General features: G+C 44.0%; 1 protein-coding gene across 4 annotated transcripts in view; it reads right to left on the reverse strand.

The window, feature by feature from the left end:
- Positions 1-15,272, reverse strand: part of ZP2 (zona pellucida glycoprotein 2) — a 55,935-nt gene that overhangs the window by 29,742 nt on the left and 10,921 nt on the right. For all 4 annotated transcript variants that reach the window (XM_068246869.1, XM_068246870.1, XM_068246871.1 and 1 more), the window contains 6 exons: positions 6,094-6,246; positions 3,085-3,123; positions 2,233-2,409; positions 2,063-2,159; positions 345-535; positions 110-257 (listed from right to left, as the gene is read on the reverse strand). In XM_068246869.1, coding sequence (XP_068102970.1) covers positions 110-257; positions 345-535; positions 2,063-2,159; positions 2,233-2,409; positions 3,085-3,123; positions 6,094-6,246 — 805 coding nt within the window. The remainder of the gene's footprint in view (positions 1-109; positions 258-344; positions 536-2,062; positions 2,160-2,232; positions 2,410-3,084; positions 3,124-6,093; positions 6,247-15,272) is intronic.

The following is a 15,272-nucleotide window of genomic DNA, read 5'->3' on the forward strand; positions in this document are numbered from 1 at the left end:
CATACAAGAGGCCACACTGCTTATGAGCACCTCCACGAAAAAAAAAGTCAGTCTTAGACCATTGTCATCCAGATTTGCCCCCCCCCCCCCCCCCAAACAGAACACTCACCATGTGAAACACAACTGCACTCTGGAGTAAGCTCATCAGGTGGAACACAACTGCAGTCTGGAGTAAGCCTCATTGGCACACTGAGATCATCCACCACAAAGACCAACGTGAGTGCAGAGAAGGAGCACACTTGGTTTCCAGTTTGTGGCTTAAAAAAAATAAATAAATAAGTTAACAAAAATGAAATATATGGATGAAACATACTGAAGGATTAATAAACATACTGAAGGTTTACCTTTAGTTTGTTTGCTGCAATGGCCAATTTTGTTCCAGAACGTATGTCAACTGTAACAGTTAAACCACGTGTACCAAGCTGCACTGCATCGCTGCTTGCCATTTCTGCATCATCAACTATAATTGCCTGCAGTGTACCGTCAAATGGAGGAATCAATATGTTCATGTGGGTCTTATTGCATGGGAAAGGTCCTAAAAATAATTAAGTTTTAATTTTAACAGACGATATAAAGTAGAGTTTGTTAAACTTTGAATCAGCTAATATTTCAAATAAATGCCATCTAAAAAACGAACAAAAAAAACAAAAACCAAGACCAGAATATAAGCCAATTCCAATGGAGTAGTTTCCATTGAATTCCTTGTGGGGCTGCTGTGTGTTGCAGATTACAGTATAATGCTTTTCAATGGCTCAGCAGGATAGATACACATACGGTGCTTTGTCGAAATTAGCATGCATGGTTAATAGGAGGAGGTTGGCAAACACTTCACAATAATTTATAGGAATGGGTACAATAAGCAGCAAGCACTGGGACTGTCAGACCCTAAATAGTACCTAAGAAAATCATCAATTTAAAATATAACAGGCTATACACATCACCAAATGGACATTTTCAAAGCGTACTATCACACCTAGCCACAATAGTGCAGTATAGCATGGTCTTATTTTAATGAGGAACACACACACACACACTAATAGAGCATTGCATGTGCAGCCAAACTGATAAATTCCGGATCCGCAAATTGTGGCCACCGCAGAGACCCGTACGGTCTTTGCAGCCCCTGGACACGCGGACTCGAACCGCAAGTGTGAACGGGGCCTTATAGCCCAAGTCAGAGTCCTGGCTCTGTAGGGAATATGACTGTAGATAATACGTTTGATATTTGGATGACTGCCTGTGATGACTGGCATCCTCATTAACCACTTTAAGGGGTAGAGACCGCTGGTACAACAACGGAATCCTGACAAATTGCTGCATATACCCACCGAAACTGCCATCACCGCCGCACATCCACTCTGCAGTCTCTATGATGGCAGAGTTATGAGAGTCAGTCAGGAGCTGCTTTCATTGGCTCCTGACCATGTCCATCAATGTAAGCCTATGGGAGTTGCTTCCATTGATTGACACGACCAGGAGCCAATGCAATCGGCTCCTAATTGGCTCACAGGGCTCTGCTGTCAGACGGGCAGAGCAAGTGAGCTGTGACGGTACATGACAGGGAATCAGCGGTGAGCAACAAAAACGGCGGATGGGCGCTGCGATGATTGAAATCTACGCCCTGCCATCCAGGTAACCACCAAAACAGGGCATAGATGTAAAACACCTTGGTCCTTAAGTAGTTAAAACACCACTACAGTGCACTATTTTGTGGCTAGGTGTGATAGTCCTTTTGAGTATGTCCATTTGAATATGTCCATTTGATAGCCATCCCCCTCACTTGGTGGTGAAATGTACACCTGTTAGATTTAATAGGAGGTTGACATACAGGTTGTCTTGTTATGCAGCACAGAAGACTCCATGTTAAACATGCCATTTCACAAACATGCATAAACGCACAATGCTTTTTGCCAGTTGAAATGGGTCCAAAAGCTGCTGGCCTGCTATAGGTTAGCTGACCCAGGAGTAAATGGGAGAGGTGTTTGGAGGTTGTGCAATTAGTCAGTAGGGATTTTAAACAGAAGTCAAAGTTTGCATGTAAATGGAAAGTTAACTAAATTACCTCTAGCACAGATAATTTTTACATCTATTGCAATCTTTGGATTTCGTCTTTCTTGAAGTAGCACAATATTCCCATTGTAAAACTTTTGGCCACCAACCTAAAGAGACAGTAAAGTGTTAGAAAAGCGTTGAATGTTTGTGGGGGAAGAGAGACAGGGGACCTACACTTACGGCAAGCTCATGGATACCAGTAGCATTAAAGTTAGCCTTGACCATCAGATAATCTTCATTACTTGTTAGAACGTATCCATAAGCTCTGGCACGGGTCATATTTACTTTTATTAATGGTGCGCTAGTTCCAAATCCATTATATATGCCCAATGTCCATGATACAGGAGTCACAGCAACCTGCAAGCAAATGTGATATGTTTCAGTAACATTAAACATGCCTTCAAAGCCAAGTCATTTGAAAGCTGGGCTATTTTATTTTTGAAAAAAAAAAAACTAAAGTCAATGCAGACAAGTTAAAAAAAATGTATAGTTAAAAAAAGGTGGCATGTAGCAGATCTTTGATATTTAGTGAAAATCACACATGAGAATTATTAACTGGCTACACTGCTATCTGACCCAGGCTTCTGATTTTTGTACAACTGGTTAGGGTTGCTAAAAAAAAAAAAATAATAAGCTGCCACGTTCACCATAATTATGCAGCATTACCAGCATCCCCAATGCAAAAAACTGTTCCCATGTACTGTTCACAGGAATAAAGTTTGGGGACCTAGTGGACAATGTAAAGGTAACAAAAACTTTTTAATCCCTAATCTCTTCCCACCAAGGAAACCTTATTTTCAATAGAGGAGCCCCTGAAACTGCAAATTATGGTTACCCACCACCCACGAAAAGCCCTGTCTACTAACTAGGACACAGAGGTGGCAAAGATCCTAGTGTGACCAAGCTTGTGAGTAGTCAGCTGTGTGGGAGCAAACAGATGTACTCTTCCTGACAGCACCCACAGGGAAAACCCCCTGCCCCCCCCCCCCCCTCCAGGAGTAATAAAGTAGCCACTGAGGTATGGGGACCTACCTCATCACTAAATCCAGGAAGACTCCGTGACACTCTTGCCTGCAAGGAAGGGGGAAAAAAAAAAAAAGAAAAAAAAATCATGTTATTGCAGTTTACCTTTGTCATAATTTTGCAAGCTCCAGTATTCAGAGCAACATTTTTCATTGGAAGCATGCATCCCTAGACTAGTCAGGTTACATTTAGAAGAGTTTTTGCCCAGGAAGAAGGAAATTGTGAGAAACAGCCACCATTGGGCCCAATGACTAATTCAAGCTTGGAATTGTGTTACTTACGGTGGCCATACATGGTACAATAAAAACGTACGATTCTCATTTCATGCGATCTAAATCAGGCATGGGCAAACTCAGCCCTCCAGCTGTTACGGAATTACGTAACTACAAGTCCCAGAATGAAAGTTGAATATATTTTTTCGATCAAAAAATTAAAACGATTAATCCGTTTGAGAAAAATTAGGATCTGACATGCTAGGAAAAAAAATCATGATCGAACAGAATAGAACTAATCTATCTAAATTGAAAAAAAAATATATACAATGTATGGCCACCCTTAGTGTGGCCACTAATGATCCAATCTTTTTCATCCAATTTTAGCAAATCTATGTAGTAGAAGAGTAAACTGATGGAATATATTAATTGGATACTATAGGCAGTTCCCTTATATTAGATCAAAATGGCAAGATTGGATGAAAAAGGTTGGATCATTAGTGGCCACCATTGGAGGTAGTGCATTTGGCTGACCCATTTCCAAGCTACTATTTGCAATCTCCACCACTCCTATGGCCAGCAATGCTGTAGCTTCATTTTTGTGAACTTTATGCAGCTATCTGATCTGGCCAGCCCCCAGATAAGATAGCTTTTTATATTAGCTAAAAGCCTTCCTCTCCGCAATAGCAGTATAGATGTTGCTATTGTGGCCAGGAATGCAAAGAATCACTCGCTGTCCCAGCCTGTCGCCGAAACCGGAAGTAGCCACTGGCGGGGACCGGAGGATTGGAGCTAGGCTGCGAAGGCACTGGACAGCTGCAGAGGGCTGAGGGAAGCCCCAGGTGAGTAAAACTTGGTGGTGACTTAAGTGCCCCTTTAAGTACCATAATGCCAATAAAAATGTTCCAGATCTGTGCTTACATTTCCTTAAAGTGCACTGGCCATTTTGAAAATAGCTAGAGGTGCCCAAAAAGAAAACCCACACATGTCAAATTAGGTTAAGGCCTAGAACCAGAGTGCTTTCAGCGTTTGAGTGCTTTAAATTGCTAGTGATTTTCCTAAACACTGTGGATTTTTTTTTCTTACATTGCAAAGCAGTGATTGCAATTAGCAAAATCGCAATTGCAGGACATGCAGCATTTTGGGAGCTTTTGCGCTTCAAAGTATTGAAGCACTGGCAATTTGCTCATGAATTGCTACACAGCATTTGTGTGGGATTTTAAATTACTGCAAACTAAAATTGTAAAAGGTCCAATTAGAATTAAAATTGCTAATTGCAAATTGCTATCATAATTGCTGGCAAAAACCGTACACTTAAAATTGCTAGCAAACTCATGAAATCTGTTACAAAATGCTAGCAATTGTGCTAGCTATTTGCAGTGGGTTCCAGGCCTAAAGTATAGTTTGTCTACCATGGACTTCAAAAGTAGCAAAAAAAAAAAAACAATTGCACAAAGTGGGATCAGACCCCACTTTGCACAATAAACTGTTAATCTGAACCCTTTTAACATTTTTGGATGCCTCAGTGTACCTATTGTTACCCTGTTGGGAGGTTGTATTTTTAGCATAGCCAGGATCTATCCAATTACCAGGCACACAATCTGATGTTCTCACAAGCCCAAATGGGTGGGAATTCCTCCAAGCACCGTGGTGGTCAGTTCATTTGCAACCTGAAATTTGTGAGCCCATTTGCATCAAGTGTTACAATATATTGCTATATTGGCTCCTGGTATTGTGTCACTCCCCCTCCTTGTAGAGGCTACAGATCAGTCAAGGTTATAGGCCAAAAATCAGAAGATTGCCAAGCAACTTCTAGGTCTACTGACCCTTTCACACTGCAGGTTGTGTTATGATTAATATACTCAATTTTGATAGTACTTTTTCACCAACTTTGATACTTTCTCAGTTGCAGAGTGCTGAAAAGTTAACTAGAAAATGAAACCTAGGGAAAAATAAAGGGAAGAGATTGCATATGGGCCACTGTGCTCAACTCCAGAATGAGTTATGAAACTATTGTACCATCCCACTATGTACCCACTCCACAGGGGCGTAGCAATAGGGGTTGCAGAGGTAGTGGCCGCATCGGGGCCCTTGGGCAAAAGGGGCCCCGAAGGGCCCTCCCTCAACTACAGTATTAGCTCACTATTGGTCCTGCGCTCATAATCACTTAGATACTATGAATAGTGGTAATCATTAACAAACTGTTCCCCACCCCCTTTTTGCACCTCTAACGCTGTAGTTTCCATTGGCAGGTTTTGGTGCGCCGTAGCAATTGTTATGTATAGATTGCTGGGGGGGCCCCAATGTAAAACTTGCATCGGGGCCCAAAGCTCCTTAGCTATGCCACATCTATCCCAACAGGCAGTAACATTCACATATCCCACATTTGTGAAAAGTATCCTGAAATTAAGACAGTCTTAATCCAATCCTGCAATGTGAAGGACATTATGCCTGAAATTGATCTGTCAGGACAGATGTCAGAAGTTGCAGCATGGGCAACCTCATCTGCTGTTTGAGATGCATGTTGGCAGCATGGGTATATGGCACATGGCTTATCTTATATGGGATATGTTCCTTTAGTCAGGGAGAAACCGCCCTGTTTACTGCATCAGTACCTGCCACACTATGTGTAAGCCACATAGAAATATAATTGAGAGCAGCAATGCATTTATAGTGTGTTGCAATGGACAGTGTGAAAGGGCCCTAAAGCAAATACTTCAAAGGTTGAATCTAATTAGGCTGAAGACAAGTTCCTTCGTCTATAAGCATGCCAAAGTGTGACAAGCTAAACCATAAACAATTTTACCATTATGAAGTCCTTGCCACAGTCAATTACTGGTGCATCAGGAGCTGGTGGATCAGTTGGTTCATATGAATAGTCTGCCTGGTGATCATTGCAAGTGACCTTGTATGTGACCTTCCCCTCGGTGAAGGATATGTAGGTAGTCCTTTTTCCATCCTAGAAAATTAAAGTTTCATCATGTCAGCCATTCTGCAGTCAATGGGATTTGTAATGTTGAGGTACATCAATTCAGTTACTGCTTGTGATTATGTCTGATTGCTAAGTTACAGGATGCTGCAAGTGTCATGTAGCTTGTTTACCGTCTAAAAAATGATTAAGTCTATGTACACAATATTTTAGGCTTTGCCAAGGCAGCCATTCATGGCCACACCAGCTGGGACGAGTGTACTGGTGTGTGCTGAAAGATGCAGTATTACCACATGAAGTGGCCTGAGTGCATTGTCATCCTTACACTGCCTTAAATGCAGCTTCATAGAAACAGACTAGCCACTGAGATTTACACTGGTAATGGGTTTGTATGAAGCCCTTACATTGTAGGGTTATTGCAGGATAAAGCTTAATTTTTAACACTAGTGGATCACATGCATGCGGGTTAAAGTGGATCAGAGAGGGGAGAGGAAAAAAAAAACCAAAAAACCCTAACAAGTAACTTGTCTACATATCTTATTTAAAGTGTAGATAGTTTACACAGCAAATCTAGCTGCAAACATCTTCAACAGTATATGATTATGTCTTCCTGTGATACAATGAGAGCAGCCATGTTCTGCTTGTGATCATTGCATGGGCAAGCTGCTCTGCATCTCCAGCCCTCAGCATGTGAAAACAACCCCCCCCCCCCCTCTGCCTCAAATCTCTGGCTAGTAACCCCTCCTGCCCAGACTGAGACCCACATAGCAAGGGCTTATACAACAACATTTCTATAGCGCTTTTCTCCCGTAGGACTCAGTGCTTAGGCTCTCAGATTCAGTAGTAGGATGAAGTATTCACACAACAAAAGTTATATTTTTGCAAATGCCAAACAGAACAGGTGGGTTTTCAGTCTGGATTTAAACACATCCAGGGATGGAGCAGTCCTGATCTGTTGAGGTAAGGAGTTCCAAAACATAGTGGCAGCATGACAGAAGGCTCTGGGACCAAAAGTTTCCAAGTGGACTCTGGGTATGACTAGATTATTAGAACCTGTGGATCTGAGAATGCGGTGATTGCTACGCAGCTGCAACATTTTTCATGTAGCCAGGGCCCAGATTATTCTGTGATTTAAATGTCAGTAAGCTGATCTTGAATAGGACCCTCCATTCTATAGGTAGCCAGTGAAGGGAGTGCAGGACTGGCGTGGCAGCGACAGGGTTGGTTGGTTAGCAGTATGGCAGCAGTATGCTGTATCAGCTGTAGGCGGTTTAAGTCTTTTGGAAGGCCAGTGTAGAGAGCATTGCAGTAGTGCAGTTGGGAGGTAATGAAGGCATGAACTAAAGTTGGTAGTCCTCAAGGGGGGGATGGGGGGTGCTCAAACCTATTGCTTGACCCACTGAGTTTTGCTCCCATTTTTGCCTGAGGAAGCGTGGTCAGGCCCATGAAATGCGTTGCATTTGTGGAGTTGAATAAACGTTAATTCTGTTTTATCAAGACTAGAGTTTTTTTTTTTTTTTTTTTTTTTTTTTTTTTAAGAGGAGAGTCCACCTTAACATCCCCCTCTGCTTTTAAGCAGTTTTTAAAATGTTTTACTCTACTCTGGTGCCTCTGTATACCAAGTTTTTGCTGATCTTCTAGTCCACCCTGGGTGGAGGGGTGCATCCCCATCTACAGAGAGCAACTTCTTAACCTGAGCGGGGACAGGTCCTAATGCTCCCCACCTGCATTTAAAGTGGTTGCCTATGGGTAACCTGTGCTTGTGAGTATGAGTACGAGTACATATAATTGTATTGAACTCTTCATTTTACCTGACAATTAGAGATGTTGCGAACCTCCGATTTTAGGTTCGCAAACCTCCGCGAAAGGTTCGGTCTGTGAAAAATTTCACGAACCGCAATAGACTTCAAATGGGGAGGCGAACTCTGAAAATTTTAAAAACTTCTACCGGCTGGAAAAAAGAAAACATGTTTCAAGAGCTCTAATACCTGGAGGCACACCTGATTGAGTGAAATACACATCACTGCTGGAGGACCCGCCCTCCCTCCAAGCAAGGTCCTTATACCATTTGACTGCCTACACTAATTAGTTATGGGACAGCTGCTACACTTTGCTAGGGAGATTTTAATTAGCCTCTTGTGGGTCACCTCCCCTTCTACCTATTCCCTCCTCCCTCCTACCAGAGGGAGGAGGGTCTCATCTGCCAGGGAATTATACCATTTCAAAAACCAGTTTATATCATACCATGGCTGGGAAACAAACCCAGATCTCACTGTGTGGTGGGCAAGCACACTAACCACTGTACCACTACAGTAGTAACTGAAGCTGGCCTAAAATTAACCATTTATGCTCAATGCAATAGAAACATTAGGTTGCTTAAAGGGAACCATAACTGAGAGTGATATGTATGTTTCCTGTAAACAAAACCAGTTGCCTGGCAGTCCAGCTGATCTTTGTGACTGCAATAGTGGCTGAATCACACCCTGAAACAAGCATGCAGCTAATCCAGTCTGACTTCAGTCAGAGCACCTGATCTGCATGCTTGTTCAGGGGCTGTGGCTAAAAGTATTAGACACAGGATCAGCAGGCAATTCAGGCAACTGGTATTTTAAAAGGAAAAATCCATATCCTTCTCCGTTTAGGTTCCCTTTAAGGCTTTGTAGCATAAAAGCCAACTCACATTGGCTGGGATTTGAACCCGGGTCTCACTGTGTGGTGGGCAAGTCACCCTAACCGCAGTACCACAACCATAGCAACTGACGCTAGCCTAGCATTTACCATTTATGCTCAATACAAGAGAAAAAGTAGACAAGACTAACATTTATATTACGCTTTCTCCTGGCAGACTCAAAGTGTCTGGGGCTGCAGCCACTAGTAAGTAATGTCTGGATGGTGTAATGCTTAAGTGCTCTGCCTCTGACACAGGAGACCAGGGTTCGAATCTTGGCTCTGTCTGTTCAGTAAGCCAGCACCTATTCAGTAGGAGACCTTAGGCAAGTCTTAACACTACTACTGCCTATAGAGCATGCCCTAGTGGCTGCAGCTCTGGTGCTTTGAGTCTACCAGGAGAAAAGTGTCATATAAGTGTTAGTCTTGTCTACTTTTTCTCTTGTATTGAGCATAAATGGTAAATTTTAGGCCAGCTTCAGTTACTACTGTAGTGGTACAGTGGTTAGTGTGCTTGCCCACCACAGTGAGATCTAGGTTCGATTCCCAGCCATGGTATGATATAAACTGGTTTTTAAAATAGTATAATTCCATGGCAGATGAGACTCTCCTCCCTCTGGGAGGAGGGAATAGGTAGAAGGGAGGGAGGAGGGAGGAGACTCACAAGAGGCTAATTAAAAGCTCCCTACTTGTGTGTAGCAGCTGTCCCATAACTAATTAATGTAGGCAGACAACTGAGTCAAATGGTATAAGGACCTTGCTTGGAGGAGGGAGGGTGGGCGGGCTTACAGCAGGGAGACCAGTGTGTTTGGCAATAATATGTCTGCTGACAGTGATATGGAGGGTCAAAGTTTTGCTCAATAGAGCATTATGGGGCGAATCGAACTTCCACAAAAGTTTGCCTGATGCAAGCAAACGCAAACCCCCAAAATTTGCCTGGAACCGTTTGCGACATCTCTACTGCTGGCAGCTGGCTGATGGTGTAATGGTTAAGGGCTCTGCCTCTGACACAGGAGACCAGGGTTTGAATCTCGGCTCTGCCTGTTCAGCAAGCCAGCACTAATTCAGTAGCAGACCTTTGGCAAGTCTCCCTTACACTGCTACTGCCAATGGAGCGCGCCCTAGTGGCTGCTGCTCTGTTCTGGCGCTTTCAGTCTGCAAGGAGAAAAGCACAATATAAATGTCTTGTCTACTGACACTACTGCACCATATTGGGCTCTCGATTCTCTTGTTTTTAAACATTTAACTGTACATGTTTAGGGATGCTCATTTGGATTCCGCGGAAATGCAATTTTCGAAATTCCGATCGGAAATTGCATTTCTGCATCGGAATGCGGAAAATCGGTAATGCAAGTGCCGTAGGCGGATTTCCGCTGGAAATCGTGGAAATTCCACCCGACTTTAACATAGATTTTCTCAAAAACTATAAGGCCTTTTTGAAAACTTTTGCATCTTGGCGTTTCTAGTACTTAAGGGGTCTTTGCTATTAACCGCTAAAGTCGGCGGATTTTTACTGTAATGTAAAATGCAGAAAATCTGCATCTGCCCATTTTCTGCATTTTGCATTACAGTAAAAATCCGCCGACTTTAGCGGTTAATAGCAAAGACCCCTTAAGTACTAGAAACACCAAATTTTCAGGGTTTATTAACCACTTGAGGACCTAGGGCTTTCTACCCCTTAAGGACCGGCCACTTTTTTTCCATTCAGACCACTGCAGCTTTCACGGTTTATTGCTCGCTCATACAACCTACCACCTAAATGAATTTTGGCTCCTTTTCTTCTCACTAATCAAGCTTTCTTTTGGTGCTGATTGCTCCTGCGATTTTTACTTATTATATTCATCAAAAAAGACATGAATTTAGGCAAAAAAATGATTTTTTTAACTTTCTGTGCTGACATTTTTCAAATAAAGTAAAATTTCTGTATACATGCAGCGTGAAAAATGTGGACAAACATGTTTTTGATTAAAAAAAAAACCCATTCAGTGTATATTTATTGGTTTGGGTAAAAGTTATAGCGTTTACAAACTATGGTGCAAAAAGTGAATTTTCCCATTTTCCAGCATCTCTGACTTTTCTGACCCCCTGTCATGTTTCATGAGGGGCTAGAATTCCAGGATAGTATAAATACCCCCCAAATGACCCCATTTTGGAAAGAAGACATCCCAAAGTATTCACTGAGAGGCATAGTGAGTTCATAGAAGATATTTTTTTGTCACAAGTAAGCGGAAAATGACACAGAAAAAAAAAAAAAAAAAGTTTCCATTTCTTCTAACTTGCGACAAAAAAAAATGAAATCTGCCACGGACTCACCATGCCCCTCTCTGAATACCTTGAAGGGTCTACTTTCCGAAATGGGGTCATTTGTGGGGTGTGTTTACTGTCCTGACATTTTGGGGGGTGCTAAATTGTAAGCACCCCTGTAAAGCCTAAAGGTGCTCATAGGACTTTGGGCCCTTTAGCGCAGTTAGGGTGCAAAAAGGTGCCACACATGTGGTATTGCCGTACTCAGGAGAAGTAGTATAATGTGTTTTGGGGTGTATTTTTACACATACCCATGCTGGGTGGGAGAAATCTCTGTAAATGACAATTTGTTAATTTTTTATTTTTTTTTTTACACACAATTGTCCATTTACAGAGATCTTTCTCCCACTCAGCATGGGTATGTATAAAAATACACCACAAAACACATTATACTACTACTCCTGAGTATGGCGATACCACGTGTGGCACTTTTTTGCACCCTAACTGCGCTAAAGGGCCCAAAGTCCAATGAGTACTTTTAGGATTTCACAGGTCATTTTGAGAAATTTCGTTTCAAGACTACTCCTCACGGTTTAGGGCCCCTAAAATGCCAGGGCAGTATAGGAACCCCACAAATGACCCCATTTTAGAAAGAAGACACCCAAAGGTATTCCGTACGGAGTATGGCGAGTTCATAAAAGATTTTATTTTTTGTCAAAAGTTAGCGGAAAATGACACTGAAAAAACACAATTAAAATCAATTTCCGCTAACTTGTGACAAAAAATAAAATCTATGAACTCGCCATACTACTAACGGAATACCTTGGGGTGTCTTTCTAAAATGGGGTCATTTGTGGGGTTCCTATACTGCCCTGGCATTTTAGGGGCCCTAAACCGTGAGGAGTAGTCTTGAAACCAAATGTCGCAAAATGACCTGTGAAATCCTAAAGGTACTCATTGGACTTTGGGCCCCTTAGCGTACTTAGGGTGTAAAAAAGTGCCACACATGTGGTACCGCCGTACTCAGGAGAAGTAGTATAATGCGTTTTGGGGTGTATTTTTACACATACCCATGCTAAGTGGGAGAAATATCTCTGTAAATGACAATTGTTTGATTTTTTTTACACACAATTGTCCATTTACATAGAAATTTCTCCCACCCAGCATGGGTATGTGTAAAAATACACCCCAAAACACATTATACTACTTTTCCTGAGTACGGCGGTACCACATGTGTGACACTTTTTTGCAGCCTAGGTGCGCTAAGGGGCCCAACGTCCTATTCACAGGTCATTTTGAAGCATTTGTTTTCTAGACTACTCCTCGCGGTTTAGGGCCCCTAAAATGCCAGGGCAGTATAGGAACCCCACAAGTGACCCCATTTTAGAAAGAAGACACCCCAAGGTTTTCCGTTAGGTGTATGGTGAGTTCATAGAAGATTTTATTTTTTGTCACAAGTTAGTGAAAAATGACACTTTGTGAAAACCAATAAAAATTTCCGCTAACTTTTGACAAAAAATTAATTCTATGAACTCGTCATACACCTAACAGAATACCTTGGGGTGTCTTTTTCTAAAATGGGGTCACTTGTGGGGTTCCTATACCGCCCTGGCATTTTACAGGCCCAAAACCGTGAGTAGTCTGGAAACCAAATGTCTCAAAATGACTGTTCAGGGGTATAAGCATCTGCAAATTTTGACGACAGGTGGTCTATGAGGGGGCGAATTTTGTGGAACCGGTCATAAGCAGGGTGGCCTTTTAGATGACAGGTTGTATTGGGCCTGATCTGATGGATAGGAGTGCTAGGGGGGGGGTGACAGGAGGTGATTGATGGGTGTCTCAAGGTGTGATTAGAGGTGGAATAGATGCAAGCAATGCACTGGCGAGGTGATCAGGGCTGGGGTCTGAGGGCATTCTGAGGGTGTGGGCGGGTGATTGAGTGCCCTAGGGGCAGATAGGGGTCTAATCTGATAGGTAGCAGTGACAGGGGGTGATTAATGGGTAATTAGTGGGTGTTTAGGGTAGAGAATAGATGGAAACACTGCTTGGGTGGTGATCTGATGTCGGATCTGCGGGCGATCTATTGGTGTGGGTGGGTGATCAGATTGCCCGCAAGGGGCAGGTTAGGGGCTGATTGTTGGGTGGCAGTGACAGGGGGTGATTGATGGGTGATAGGTGATTGACAGGTGATCAGTGGGTTATTACAGGGAAGGACAGATGTAATTAATGCACTGGCGAATTGATAAGGGGGGTCTGAGGGCAATCCGAGCGTGTGGGTGGGTGATTGGGTGCCCGCAAGGGGCAGATTAGGGTCTGATCTGATAGGTAAAAGTGACAGGTGGTGATTGATGGGTAATTAGTGGGTGTTTAGAGGAGAGAATAGATGTAAACAATGGATTTGGGAGGTGATCTGATGTCGGATCTGTGGGCGATCTATTGGTGTGGGGGGGGGGGGTGATCAGATTGCCCGCAAGGGGCAGGTTAGGGGCTGATTGATGGGTGGCAGTGACAGGGGGTGATTGACGGGTGATTGACAGGTGATCAGGGGGATAGATGCATACAGTAAACAGGGGGTGGTGGTCTGGGGGGGGGGTCTGGGGAGAATCTGAGGGGTGGGGGTGATCAGGAGGGGGCAGGGAGCAGGGGGGGGGGGATAAAAAAAATAGCGTTGACAGATAGTGACAGGGAGTGATTGATGGGTGATTGGGTGCAAACAGGGGTCTGGGGGGTGGGAAGGGGGGGTCTGATGGGTGCTGTGGGCGATCTGGGGCAGGGGAGAGAAATCAGTGTGCTTGGGTGCAGACTAGGGTGGCTACACTGGGACCACCAGGGCAGGAGGCAGCCTGTATAATACACTGTAAACATTACAAAGTGTATTATACACTTTGTATGCGGCGATCGCGGGGTTAACATCCCGCCGGCGCTTCCGTATAGCCGGCGGGATGTTGCGGCGGGCGAGCGGTGACAGCCACCAGCGGAGGATCGCGTCACGGATGACGCGATCGCTCCGCCCATGCCCTTAGAAGGACCGCCGCCTCTGTGGGTGAGCCGGTCCTTCAGGGCTCCACTTCCCGGCCGCCTCTGTGCGTTAGGCGGTCGGGAAGTGGTTGAACTGAATCTGAAAAAGTTTTCAAAAATACCTTATAGTTTGAGAAAATGTTAAAGTCGGGTGGAATTTCTGTGATTTCCGGCGGAAATTCCGCATTGGAATGCGGAAATTGGTAGCGGAAAGCGGAATCTGTAATTGGTACATGACTGAATGCGGATTTACCGCGGAATTGGAAATTGGCATTCCGACCATCCCTATACATGTTTGTTATACACCCTTTGCTCACTGAATCTGTCCATTAGTCTAAGATTTTACTATTTTATTGCAACTGCTTAGATGAACTTCCAAGAGAGATTACACATGTCATGCTTAGGGGGATTTTCCCCTATAGTTGGTCTGCATCTCCAAACAGGAACTTAAAGAGAGACTCTGTAACCTCAAAAACATCCCCGGGGGGGTACTCACCTCGGGTGGGGGGCGGGAAGCCTCTGGATCCTAATGAGGCTTCCCATGCCGTCCTCTGTCCCACGGGGGTCTCGCTGCAGCCCTCCGAACAGCCGGCGACAGACCTGACTGTAAATTAAATATTTACCTTTGCTGGCTCCAGCTGCTTTCGGCTCCGATGTAGATGGAAATACCCGATCTCAGTCGGGTCCACTCTACTGCGCAGGCGCCGGAAACTTGCGCCTGCGCAGTAGAGCAGACCGACGGCGATCGGGTATTTCCGCCTACTTCAGAGCAGATAGCCGTCAGAGCACCTGCGCAGGAGCTGGGAAGGTAAATATTGACGTCATTTTTCACGGAGGGCTGCAGCGAGACCCCTGAGGGACAGAGGACGGTGTGGGAAGCCTCATTAGGATCCGGAGGCTTCCCCCACCCGAGGTGAGTACCCCCCAGGGGTTGTTTTGACGTTACAGATCCTCTTAAGGTTAAACGTCTGAAAGGAAGCATGGGAAACATGTTTTGTTCCTTCTCTCTGCCTGGGAGGTAGAAAATCTTGACCCTCGGAGAAGGCATTGCCTCTAATCACAGGGAGTAGCAGGAGAGAAAGGCTGTCCCTATTGGCTCCCTGCTCTTGTCAATCATGTGGATATCC

This window comes from Hyperolius riggenbachi, chromosome 7, assembly GCF_040937935.1.
Source record: "Hyperolius riggenbachi isolate aHypRig1 chromosome 7, aHypRig1.pri, whole genome shotgun sequence".
Classification (NCBI taxonomy): domain Eukaryota; kingdom Metazoa; phylum Chordata; class Amphibia; order Anura; family Hyperoliidae; genus Hyperolius; species Hyperolius riggenbachi.